Source organism: Monomorium pharaonis, chromosome 5 (genome assembly GCF_013373865.1).
Source record: "Monomorium pharaonis isolate MP-MQ-018 chromosome 5, ASM1337386v2, whole genome shotgun sequence".
Classification (NCBI taxonomy): domain Eukaryota; kingdom Metazoa; phylum Arthropoda; class Insecta; order Hymenoptera; family Formicidae; genus Monomorium; species Monomorium pharaonis.
In genome coordinates, this window is record NC_050471.1 from 24,321,396 (window position 1) to 24,335,233 (window position 13,838).

Sequence of the window (13,838 nt, forward strand, 5' to 3'; positions counted from 1 at the left end):
CGTATTCATGTTTCGCACTAATTTGCGTACTCATAAAAATGACAAGTTTCTTCTGCAAGGTAGCGTTTAATTCACTTTGCTCTGACCACTTATTAGAAAATAACAGCTATTTAGTTTGAACAACTTCCCGATTGTCATCCAGTAGACAGTCCGTTTGCGCAACGTTTGTCACTTGTACCTCCTCGTCTACCTAAACCGCACCGCTTGCACCGTACTTTGCACCTCTTTACGTCACAGTTATGCCTCGATAATAACAGCAGCCGCCGCGCGGAAATCGTTAGACCGTTGCGCTTATTATCTGTCGCAATATGGCTTACTTGGACGCGCAGCGACCGCATCCACGTCTTACGTCGCGTCTCGGTGCATTAAACGATTATGTGGGTCAGGGTCGACGTCTGTTTATCCCGCTCGCGCGCATTCTGGTTTCGTCAATTCCAAAGTATCGATATATACTCGGTGTCATCGTACAATGACAAACCATGTTCAACGAAATCGCGATCAGCTCTTCTAATATGTCGGATTCTTTTAACTTTGTTTCTCGTTTAAATAAAATACAAGATAAAATTGAAGGGTTAACACAGGTAAAGCAAAAAGACTTTTAAACAGTGTTTTTGGAATTTTCAGCCCTTAAAAAAATTTTTGCGTTAGCTGATTAATAAAATATTTATGATTAAATATAAGATATGTGAAAAATCCTATAGTTTTGCTAAAATTTAAAAATGATTTAATTTTTATCGGCTATACTAATTCCACCACTTTGAATTCATCAATTTTAGCATTAGATTCATTTTCAATATGAAAGATTTCTATACATAATTTTTTTCAAAAGTTTGAATACTTTCTGAATTTTGACTTTTGTTATATTGAATTGATTTTGAATTTATTAATTTTGATTTATACTCTGCTCAAAGTCTTAACTTTGAAAACATACTTGAAATTATTTGGTAAATCATCAATAAACTAATTCATAGTTTTTTGCATTCAACTTCATATTTCATAAATATTTTATTAATCATAGCCAATAAGTTTCTTTTAAGAAAGTCATACTTGACAAAACATACTTAATTTTACAATAAAACTTCTCCAGCACGTTATCCATATCGTTATTGTAATATGACAAAATATGTGAAAATTTTTTGTAATTTTAACTGCAAATTTTTCAAATTATGATGGAGCACTTTGAAAACCAGATTCGTATTCAATGTCCAAACAGTTACAGAAAATGACTTTCGTTGTGACGTTTCTTTTAAAATTATGTTATCGAATGCTGGCTCACATACTTTCGTATACCTAAAACATTGTGACGTACATCACAAAAATTAACACATTTCAGGGCTTGTCGCAAACTCTTGTCAAGTTATTGCAAGAAAAGAACGGTTTTTGCTGAAGTATTTAAAATTCTAGTTAGCTAGAGATCTGGAAATGTTTTTGTTGGACAAATAAAATAATTATATAGGACGTTCAAATATAATGAACAATGCTGCAATAAGTTTTGACATTTTGACAACCAATTTAAGCGTTCTACATTGAAAAACATTGCTGAAATCACACCGACTAAATCGCACTGTCACGTGGGAATTCAACTTATACTTGTACAATTTCTATTATTTATTATTTGAAATTATTTGAAAATTATATTATTTCCACCATATTTTGTATACACGCAAAATTAGGCATAATGCACTGAGAAAAAAATGTGTAAACTTAACTAAATTTTTCAACTTGATTAAATTTCTTCAGTTCAATTATTTTAATCAAATATAGGTATGTATAAATACTTGAATTGAAATTAAGGTATTTTATGTATTTAAATTAAATATTTAAATTAAATCAAACAAACATTTTTTTCAGTGTAAGAATTTTTGTTGCTACAATCTTAAAAAATCCTGAAAATCTATTGTAGCTATTTTTCGCGCGATATTTTTTATTTATAAAAAAATAAGATAAATAGCCTAAGTTTTTGATACTTTATAAAATAAATAGTTTTACAAAATGTTCTTGTTTCCTAAGTCGCAATATTGCCTAGATCAAGATTTCGGCTATCGTGATATAAATGATTGTTCTTTTACGATGAATAGGAAATGGCCAAAAAGATGAAATAGTGTAACATCCGGCATCTGTGAGTTGTGCTCTCAAAGTATATAAAACCTATAAAATAGATTAATTGAGGTAGAAAGGAAATACGGCATTTCTGTAAAAAGAAAACATTTTTGTGACATTATCGAAGTGAAGTTTTAGGTCAAATGGAACGAATTAGTGGTAGACTTCATGGTAGAGGACTGGTAGAAAACCATGATAGAAATGATAGTGCAATTTGGCAATCTGTGGTGCAATTTTAAAGATCCGTTTCCTAAATCACATTATTTACGGGCTTATAAAAGTTCCTTATCTAAAAAATTATAATGCAAAAAAATTATATAAAAAAAAGGACAATATTAAACTTCGTACGATGTAAAGAGGTTGAAAATTTTCTTCACAATGAGTCATAAGTCTTTATGTGAAAAATGATTTCGGCAAGCGTCTCTTAATTATTTTTGACGACCTAATAAAATTATTTTCTCAGATCTGTATAAAACTAAATTTTCAGACACTTTAGCAAAGAACCATTTTTTTCGCGTAATTGTCGAACCTGATTTCTCTCGCGATAGCCGTTTAGCATTGATATTTCTCCATTTTCTTCTATACGTATTATAATATGAGTGACTCTATATCCGTTAGCTATCACGTTAGTGGACCATTTACATTCAATATCCGTCAGCATGATCGATCTTTTCTACCTATACAAGAAAGATTGAGCGAGGAGGGGGGAAGAAATAAACCTCGTCTAACACGCGAGGCGTCGGGTTTCTACCGAGGTATCGAAGGAGCCGTCCGTCATCTACTTGTTACACTCGCGAGGATATTAAGAAACGCAGGATGCAATCACCTACTTTCCGTCGCGTATCTTTGAATAATCAACGAAAGCCGAGAGGAGCTAAAAAAGAGCGGCCCGGCGCCTCTTTCGCCGAGGCGTCGCGTCGTCGACCGTACGTATCCCTCCCTCGCGGAAAATGCATGAGAGAAATCACGCGTAGCGCGGAAGCCGCGGCGCGCCGTTAATTTACACACAGGCGTCACGAGCGTCTTTTTCCCTACCTTTTCGTGCGACTTGAAAGGAAAGAAACGCCTACACTCGATGGTCGTGTCGCGCCGCATTCCTGTACCAGGTTGCGGTAACGCGACCGGGGTGCGACGCTGCGCAAGTAAACGGAAAGGAACCCGTTTACTCGCGTGTTGATCGCCGTTTCGATCGCGTTTCGTACGTTTATCGCGCGATGGCATCTGGGAGGAAAAAGAAGGAAACGGAGAAATAGAGAAGCGCGGAAAAAAAATGTATTCCCTCGCCAGCTCGTAAATAACATCGCGATTATCTGATGCACCGCGACCGAACAGGCTTAAAATTGCATCCCTCGTAGACTTGGAAAGGAACGTAATCCACCGCTAATGACAAATATTTATAAATGATAAACAATAAATATGAAGAAATAAGCGTAGGCAATGTAAGTTTAAAAAATTTCCGATTCTCAACGATGTAAAGAGGCTGATTAAATGAAGCAATTTTTCCAAATAATTAGCCTTTACTTTATTGCATTTTTTAGCGATGCGCTAATCTTTTTAAATCACCAAAAATATTTTTAATTTTTGTTCTTAAATTGATTTAACACAATACCTACGTAATATTACTGTAAAATTGCAATATTACTGTGGTATTACTGTAATATTACGTGGTATGTGGATAGTTATTTTTTCATCGCTGATTTTGAAAATAAAATGTGCGAATTGGTTGTTTCATTTGCAGATTGATCAGAAAGCACATCATAGGATCAATCATCACGAGAATCACGTGTCCCAAATCACGAAGACGATTCAGTCGCAGGCAAATCACACGAATCATATTCAGTCCCACAATCATTCGAATCACGTAATCTCCGACCACGAGAATCATGTACCAATCGGTCGGGTGCCGAACCACGTGTCGGCCGTCAACCAGGCGAACCATCAGAAGAACCTGCAAAACCAACGGCTGAGCCCGAGCCAGGAGTGGCGGCAGCCAGATGACAATGTTCGACACCAAGAGGACGGCGTCTACGAGACCGGACCGGTGATCAACGACGGCAAACATTCCCTCCTGCAGTACGCCATGCTGAACTTCCGTCAAAGCACAGAAAAGTGAGTCTATGTTTCTTTAATGTGATATTTATCGCGGCGCGTTTGTAAAGTGATGAGCAGACATAAGAAATAAAGGTTGTAAAAAAATTAAATAAATAAAATCTGTAAACACACTCGTTGACAAAAGAAGAAAGTTACGCATAAATTTAGAATTGTACTTTAAACTGTTATAATTTAGTGAAAAAAGTTGTACAACTATCTTCCTTGAATTATTTTAGAGATTGAAGTCTTTCACGTCCCAAATTTTCCTCAATGATGCTCCTATTGCATAGGAAGCGAGGTACGAAATTCAGGAAGATTTAGCGTAGACTCTATATAGACTTATGCATAACTTTTTTTGTTGAAGAGAAAGTTAAAAAAATAGTATATTTTATTGGTGATTATTCAAACGTTACATTCAAACTTTATTCCAAAGATAAAACCTGTAGTATTAAATGCAAATGATAAATTAATCTTTAATTAATAAAAAATGGTGTATTTCCTAAGTATTTACATTATTTTATCCATTTCCTGTATATCGTAATTAATATTGTAATTCAAACTGTTATAATCATATTACAATTGTTAATCAAGAGAAAAATGATAAAAATCTAATACCAATAAAATCGCGACGAAACGAGGCATCCAATAAAAAATGTGGATCTCTCCTTTCTAAATTCTGGTACCAAGTGCATGTGCAAACTCGTTGATCGTATGGAAATTAATGCGAAGCAACTATTTACGGTGTTACGCAAGCGAGTCGTGTTGAGAAAGCATAACGCAGCCCGCTGTGCGATATCATTTCGATCGTGCACCGCGGTGTCTCTTGTTCCTGTATCGTTTTGGGTTCCGTATTTCTGAGGAAACTGACAGTCGGTTTATTGCGACCGGCACAAATGGGTGGATTTAACAAAAACATGTCGTTCACATCCGACAGATTCGAAATGTTGAAGACCGCGGACGGATCGATCAGCGGGTCCCTCAAGGTGATCGAGTCGTTGAAGAACAAGAAGAAGAACAAGAAGGGCAAAGGCCAGCAGGACGGCACCGAGTGGACCTGGAAGGAACAGGTGGACCTCGTCAAGTACTCTACCGTCCCCATCGAGCAGAGTTTGCTCAGGCTGGACGCCGATCTGAGTCTTCTAGCCGTGGAGTGCTTCCTGTGCCTGATGAGATACATGGGAGATCAGCCATTGCCACCCGAGACCAGCGAGGTCAAATGCGTCTACACCGTCCTTATGGTAAGATTATACTTTAAACACAGTCAAAATTATTTCTAGTTTACTGTTGAATGTTAACTGATAAGTAAAAGTAGATTATTATCAATCGGATATTAGAAAAATATAAGAAGTTTAATTAAAGAGCTTGCTGCAACAATAAGTTAATATATACATTTTGTAAAAATGAGAAAAATAAATTCTAAAATTAATTACCTTAACTTTAGAGATTAACATTATCACCGATTTTACAAAATATGAAATAATCCTGTCGCACTAGCCTTTTAACTAAAAGAGTCGCATAAAAAATTGTGTTATCCAAACAACCTGTTTATGACATTAAACAATTCAACGTCTCCAACACATCCTAAAGACGTTGTTTGAACGTCCTGTAATAACATTCTATAAATGTCATTATAGATCCTATAATAGGACATTTACATAGACGTGTTTTAGGGACATTATCAATATATCAGATTTTTAACTCGTTAAATTTATTTTTTTTTAATTTTAATTTTGTCAAATAACAACAAATAAACTTAGTTTATATATTTGATCTACGAAAGAGAAGACTGCGGCGTAGTTGCATTTCTCGTAAATAAAATTCATATATATGTAATTTTTCACTTTTGTATGGAAAATTAATGCAGAAAATTAGTATTCTTAAAGATAAATATGTCAACATCTTTTTTACTGCAATAATGGCAACAAACATGTCTAAAAGATATGTCATAAAGACATATTTACGGATGTAACTGAAGCTAGCAGTCAAAGGCAGCAGCCAAACGTCGAGGGGCCAGGGACAAACGTCATATAGACGTTTCCAGAGGGCACCATTCAATCGAACGTTAAAAATACCCTGGTTATGAGATTTTTAACAAACTTTGAAAAATTTGCATAGAGTTTAGTCATTATAATACATAATCGATCATTTGCGACAAGACTTGTAATTTATCAATTGTTATAATTTTTTAAACTGATTTTTATTGATTTCCGTGCCTGACGCCTAAACGCAAAATACGATTTCCTCCAAATTTGGCTGGAAATATCTTTCCGTAACGTACAATCGACTGATAGATCATTCGTGAGAAGACGTGCATTTTCCTAATAGTTATAAATAATTAAATAATTAATTTTTATTATTTTGTGCGCTTCACGCCTAAACTCAGAATACAATTTCCACCAAATTTGGCTGAAAGTATCTTGTCTTAACGCACAATCAACTGATCGATCATTCGCGAGAGGACGTGCATTTTCCTAATTGTTATAAATAATTAAAAAATTGATTTTTATTGTTTTGTGCACCTCATGTCTAAACGCAATGTACGATTTTCTTTAAATTTGCCTGGAAATATCTTTCCGTAACGTACAATCGACTGATCAATAATTCGCGAGAGGACGTGCATTTTCGTAATTGTTATAAACATTTAAAAAATTAATTTGTATTTTCTTGTGTGCCTCAAGCCTAAATGCAGAATACGATTTCCACCAAATTTGGCTGGAAATATCTTGTCCTAACGCACAATCGACTGATCGATCATTCGCGAGAAGATGTGCATTTTCCTAATTGTTATAAATAATTAAAAAATTGATTTTTATCGTTTTGTGCGCCTCACGCCTAAACGCAATGTACGATTTTTTCCAAATTTGGCTGGAAATATCTTTCCGTAACGTACAATCGACTGATCGATCATTCGCAAGAGGACGTGCATTTTCCTAATTGTTATAAATAATTAAAAAATTGATTTTTATCGTTTTGTGCGCCTCACGTCTAAACGCAATGTACGATTTTCTTTAAATTTGCCTGGAAATATCTTTCCGTAACGTACAATCGACTGATCAATAATTCGCGAGAGGACGTGCATTTTCGTAATTGTTATAAACATTTAAAAAATTAATTTGTATTTTCTTGTGTGCCTCAAGCCTAAATGCAGAATACGATTTCCACCAAATTTGGCTGGAAATATCTTGTCCTAACGCACAATCGACTGATCGATCATTCGCGAGAAGATGTGCATTTTCCTAATTGTTATAAATAATTAAAGAATTGATTTTTATCGTTTTGTGCGCCTCACGCCTAAACGCAATGTACGATTTTTTCCAAATTTGGCTGGAAATATCTTTCCGTAACGTACAATCGACTGATCGATCATTCGCGAGAGGACGTGCATTTTCCTAATTGTTATAAATAATTAAAAAATTGATTTTTATTGTTTTGTGCACCTCATGTCTAAACGCAATGTACGATTTTCTTTAAATTTGCCTGGAAATATCTTTCCGTAACGTACAATCGACTGATCAATAATTCGCGAGAGGACGTGCATTTTCGTAATTGTTATAAACATTTAAAAAATTAATTTGTATTTTCTTGTGTGCCTCAAGCCTAAATGCAGAATACGATTTCCACCAAATTTGGCTGGAAATATCTTGTCCTAACGCACAATCGACTGATCGATCATTCGCGAGAAGATGTGCATTTTCCTAATTGTTATAAATAATTAAAAAATTGATTTTTATCGTTTTGTGCGCCTCACGCCTAAACGCAATGTACGATTTTTTCCAAATTTGGCTGGAAATATCTTTCCGTAACGTACAATCGACTGATCGATCATTCGCGAGAGGACGTGCATTTTCCTAATTGTTATAAATAATTAAAAAATTAATTTGTATTTTCTTGTGTGCCTCAAGCCTAAATGCAAAATACGATTTCCACCAAATTTGGCTGGAAATATCTTGTCCTAACGCACAATCGACTGATCGATCATTCGCGAGAAGATGTGCATTTTCCTAATTGTTATAAATAATTAAAAAATTGATTTTTATCGTTTTGTGCGCCTCACGCCTAAACGCAATGTACGATTTTTTCCAAATTTGGCTGGAAATATCTTTCCGTAACGTACAATCGACTGATCGATCATTCGCGAGAGGACGTGCATTTTCCTAATTGTTATAAATAATTAAAAAATTGATTTTTATTGTTTTGTGCACCTCATGTCTAAACGCAATGTACGATTTTCTTTAAATTTGCCTGGAAATATCTTTCCGTAACGTACAATCGACTGATCAATAATTCGCGAGAGGACGTGCATTTTCGTAATTGTTATAAACATTTAAAAAATTAATTTGTATTTTCTTGTGTGCCTCAAGCCTAAATGCAGAATACGATTTCCACCAAATTTGGCTGGAAATATCTTGTCCTAACGCACAATCGACTGATCGATCATTCGCGAGAAGATGTGCATTTTCCTAATTGTTATAAATAATTAAAAAATTGATTTTTATCGTTTTGTGCGCCTCACGCCTAAACGCAATGTACGATTTTTTCCAAATTTGGCTGGAAATATCTTTCCGTAACGTACAATCGACTGATCGATCATTCGCGAGAGGACGTGCATTTCCCTAATTGTTATAAATAATTAAAAAATTGATTTTTATCGTTTTGTGCGCCTCACGTCTAAACGCAATGTACGATTTTCTTTAAATTTGCCTGGAAATATCTTTCCGTAACGTACAATCGACTGATCAATAATTCGCGAGAGGACGTGCATTTTCGTAATTGTTATAAACATTTAAAAAATTAATTTGTATTTTTTTGTGTGCCTCAAGCCTAAATGCAGAATACGATTTCCACCAAATTTGGCTGGAAATATCTTGTCCTAACGCACAATCGACTGATCGATCATTCGCGAGAAGATGTGCATTTTCCTAATTGTTATAAATAATTAAAGAATTGATTTTTATCGTTTTGTGCGCCTCACGCCTAAACGCAATGTACGATTTTCTCCAAATTTTGCTGGAAATATCTTTCCGTAACGTACAATCGACTGATTGATCATTCGCGAGAGGACGTGCATTTTCCTAATTGTTATAAATAATTAAAAAATTGATTTTTATTGTTTTGTGCGCTTCACGTCTAAACGCAATGTACGATTTTCTTCAAATTTGCCTGGAAATATTTTTCCGTAACATACAATCGACTGATCGATCATTCGCGAGAAGATGTGCATTTTCCTAATTGTTATAAATAATTAAAAAATTAATTTGTATTTTCTTGTGTGCCTCAAGCCTAAATGCAGAATACGATTTCCACCAAATTTGGCTGGAAATATCTTGTCCTAACGCACAATCGACTGATCGATCATTCGCGAGAAGATGTGCATTTTCCTAATTGTTATAAATAATTAAAAAATTGATTTTTATCGTTTTGTGCGCCTCACGCCTAAACGCAATGTACGATTTCCTCCAAATTTGGCTGGAAATATCTTTCCGTAACGTACAATCGACTGATAGATCATTCGTGAGAAGACGTGCATTTTCCTAATAGTTATAAATAATTAAATAATTAATTTTTATTATTTTGTGCGCTTCACGCCTAAACGCAGAATACAATTTCCACCAAATTTGGCTGAAAGTATCTTGTCTTAACGCACAATCAACTGATCGATCATTCGCGAGAGGACGTGCATTTTCCTAATTGTTATAAATAATTAAAAAATTGATTTTTATTGTTTTGTGCGCTTCACGTCTAAACGCAATGTACGATTTTCTTCAAATTTGCCTGGAAATATTTTTCCGTAACATACAATCGACTGATCGATCATTCGCGAGAAGATGTGCATTTTCCTAATTGTTATAAATAATTAAAAAATTAATTTGTATTTTCTTGTGTGCCTCAAGCCTAAATGCAGAATACGATTTCCACCAAATTTGGCTGGAAATATCTTGTCCTAACGCACAATCGACTGATCGATCATTCGCGAGAAGATGTGCATTTTCCTAATTGTTATAAATAATTAAAAAATTGATTTTTATCGTTTTGTGCGCCTCACGCCTAAACGCAATGTACGATTTCCTCCAAATTTGGCTGGAAATATCTTTCCGTAACGTACAATCGACTGATAGATCATTCGTGAGAAGACGTGCATTTTCCTAATAGTTATAAATAATTAAATAATTAATTTTTATTATTTTGTGCGCTTCACGCCTAAACGCAGAATACAATTTCCACCAAATTTGGCTGAAAGTATCTTGTCTTAACGCACAATCAACTGATCGATCATTCGCGAGAGGACGTGCATTTTCCTAATTGTTATAAATAATTAAAAAATTGATTTTTATCGTTTTGTGCGCCTCACGCCTAAACGCAATGTACAATTTTCTTCAAATTTGCCAGGAAATATCTTTTCGTAACGTACAATCGACTGATCGATCATTCGCGAGAGGACGTGCATTTTCCTAATTGTTATAAATAATTAAAAAATTGATTTTTATCGTTTTGTGCGCTTCACGTCTAAACGCAATGTACGATTTTCTTTAAATTTGCCTGGAAATATCTTTCCGTAACGTACAATCGACTGATCGATCATTCGCGAGAGGACGTGCATTTTCCTAATTGTTATAAATAATTAAAAAATTGATTTTTATCGTTTTGTGCGCCTCACGCCTAAACGCAATGTACAATTTTCTTCAAATTTGCCAGGAAATATCTTTCCGTAACATACAATCGACTGATCGATCATTCGCGAGAAGATGTGCATTTTCCTAATTGTTATAAATAATTAAAAAATTGATTTTTATTGTTTTGTGCACCTCACGTCTAAACGCAATGTACGATTTTTTTTAAATTTGCCTGGAAATATCTTTCCGTAATGTACAATCGACTGATCAATAATTCGCGAGAGGACGTGCATTTTCGTAATTGTTATAAACATTTAAAAAATTAATTTGTATTTTCTTGTGTGCCTCAAGCCTAAATGCAGAATACGATTTCCACCAAATTTGGCTGGAAATATCTTGTCCTAACGCACAATCGACTGATCAATCATTTGCGAGAAGATGTGCATTTTCCTAATTGTTATAAATAATTGAAAAATTGATTTTTATCGTTTTGTGCGTCTCACGCCTAAACGCAGAATACAATTTCCACCAAATTTGGCTGAAAGTATCTTGTCTTAACGCACAATCGACTGATCAATAATTCGCGAGAGGACGTGCATTTTCGTAATTGTTATAAACATTTAAAAAATTAATTTGTATTTTCTTGTGTGCCTCAAGCCTAAATGCAGAATACGATTTCCACCAAATTTGGCTGAAAGTATCTTGTCTTAACGCACAATCAACTGATCGATCATTCGCGAGAGGACGTGCATTTTCCTAATTGTTATAAATAATTAAAAAATTGATTTTTATCGTTTTGTGCGCCTCACGCCTAAACGCAATGTACGATTTTCTTCAAATTTGCCAGGAAATATCTTTCCGTAACATAGAATCGACTGATCGATCATTCGCGAGAAGATGTGCATTTTCCTAATTGTTATAAATAATTAAAAAATTGATTTTTATCGTTTTGTGCGCCTCACGCCTAAACGCAGAATACAATTTCCACCAAATTTGGCTGAAAATATCTTGTCTTAACGCACAATCAACTGATCGATCATTCGCCAGAGGACGTGCATTTTCCTAATAGTTATAAATAATTAAATAATTAATTTTTATCGTTTTGTGCGCCTCACGCCTAAACGCAGAATACAATTTCCACCAAATTTGGCTGGAAGTATTTTTTCGTAACGTATAATCAACTGATCGATTATTCGCGAGAGGACGTGCATTTTCCTAATTGCTATAAATAATTAAAAAAATGATTTTTATCGTTTTGTGCCCCTCACGCCTAAACGCAATGTACGATTTTCTTCAAATTTGCTTGGTAATATCTTTCCGTAACATACAATCGACTGATCGATCATTCGCGGGAGCACGTGCATTTTCTTAATTGTTATAAATCTTATTTAAATTAATTTTTATTGTTTGAAGCCGTGAAACTGCTACGTTTTCGTCGTTGGCTTTGGGTGCGGCAAAAAGCGGTAATGTACTTTACAAAAAAAAATCGCTGCATTATTCTGATAATCAACTGTGTTTAGCAAAAATGTATTTTTATAAAAATTTCTTATGTACGGTTAATTAAGTCGTTCTAGACTTCAAAATATATTTTTGTAGAAATTTGAGGACAGCATTTCTTGTATTTGTCTGACTAATGTTATTAACAATTTAAAAAACAACTGAACAATTAATAACGTTCGCGAATGAAAATCTCATATCCAGGGAATTTTTAACGTTTGACTGAATGGTGTCCCCTGGAATCCTGGAAACGCCTATATAACGTTCGGTTCTGGCTGCCTGGCGTTTGGCTGCTGGCTTTGGCTGCTAGCTTCAGCTACATTATTTACGATATTTTTGGATTTTACATTTCTACATCCTAAAGATGTCTATTGAATGTCTTTAAGAGATACATTCTACATAAAAAAAAGATATCTGCCGGACATTTATATTCAATACGTCTCCAGTTATATTCAATACGTCAAATGGACGTCTATGCATGAAGAACGGGACATCATTTACATCCGTAAGATGTCAATTTGTCAATATGACACGAAGCATCTCTGCTTGTAGCTTGTATCAGCTGGATTTGATTTGCCATAGAATTTTTTCAATCATACTGCTTCCTCATAACTGTCTTTAAAAACGTGAATATACGAAAGGAAAAGTATTCCGTATTTTTCTGAGAGTTGTGTCACTTTTGCATATTGTTGTCTCCTCGTGGATTTACCTTCGAAATCTCGGCTAAGAAGCGGAACGTGTCGATTATCTGCTATTATCTGTAATTATAATCCGTCTTCTCGCAAGCTAATTTTAGCGATCGTCACGTCCATTCTTTCCTCCGTTCTGAAGGACGCGGTTTTTCTAACAGAACGCCATGCCTTCGCGCCTGTTTACAGCACTGTCACAAATACGAACAGCTGCGCGACGAGGTTTACTGCCAGCTGATGAAACAGACTACCAACAACAAGAGCCCGAATCCGGAGAGCTGCCAGCGCGGTTGGCGGATCTTCAGCATCATCGCCGCCTACTTCACGTGCAGCGAGGGCCTCAGGCCCTACCTGATGAAGTACCTAGAAACGGCGGCGTACGACAAGCGTCGCGCCTACCACGGCACCGCGATGGTGTGCCTGCAGAACCTGCGGAAGACCGTGAAATACGGCGGGCGCAAGAACGTACCCAGCGTGGAGGAGATCATGGCGATCAGCGCGGGCAGGAACGCGAAGAGGCAGATCTACCGGCTGCCCGGCGGCACCGAGCGGGTCATTAACACGAAATGCACGACTGTCGTGCAGGACGTCATTGAGGAGATGTGCAACGTCATCTCCGTGAGAAATCCGCACGAGATGGACGAGTTCTCGTTGTACTGCATCGTTGACGGCGACGCGTTCACCATGCCGCTGGCTAGGGACGAGTATGTCCTGGACGTGACTACGGAGCTCCAAAAAAATCATCAAATGTTCTACCTGATATTTTGCAGGTACAGCAGATTCCATAGTACGTTTAGCCGCTACAAGTTTAAAACTGTCGAGTATTTGTGATAAACAAAAATTCATAAAA

General features: G+C 35.7%; 1 protein-coding gene across 1 annotated transcript in view; it reads left to right on the forward strand.

The window, feature by feature from the left end:
* The window catches only part of LOC105832786 (unconventional myosin-XV), a 60,451-nt gene that overhangs the window by 44,145 nt on the left and 2,468 nt on the right, over positions 1 to 13,838 (forward strand). Inside the window, exons 27-29 of the mRNA XM_036286925.1 lie at positions 3,839 to 4,209; positions 5,126 to 5,429; positions 13,178 to 13,758. Of these exons, the coding sequence (XP_036142818.1) occupies positions 3,839 to 4,209; positions 5,126 to 5,429; positions 13,178 to 13,758 (1,256 nt within the window). The remainder of the gene's footprint in view (positions 1 to 3,838; positions 4,210 to 5,125; positions 5,430 to 13,177; positions 13,759 to 13,838) is intronic.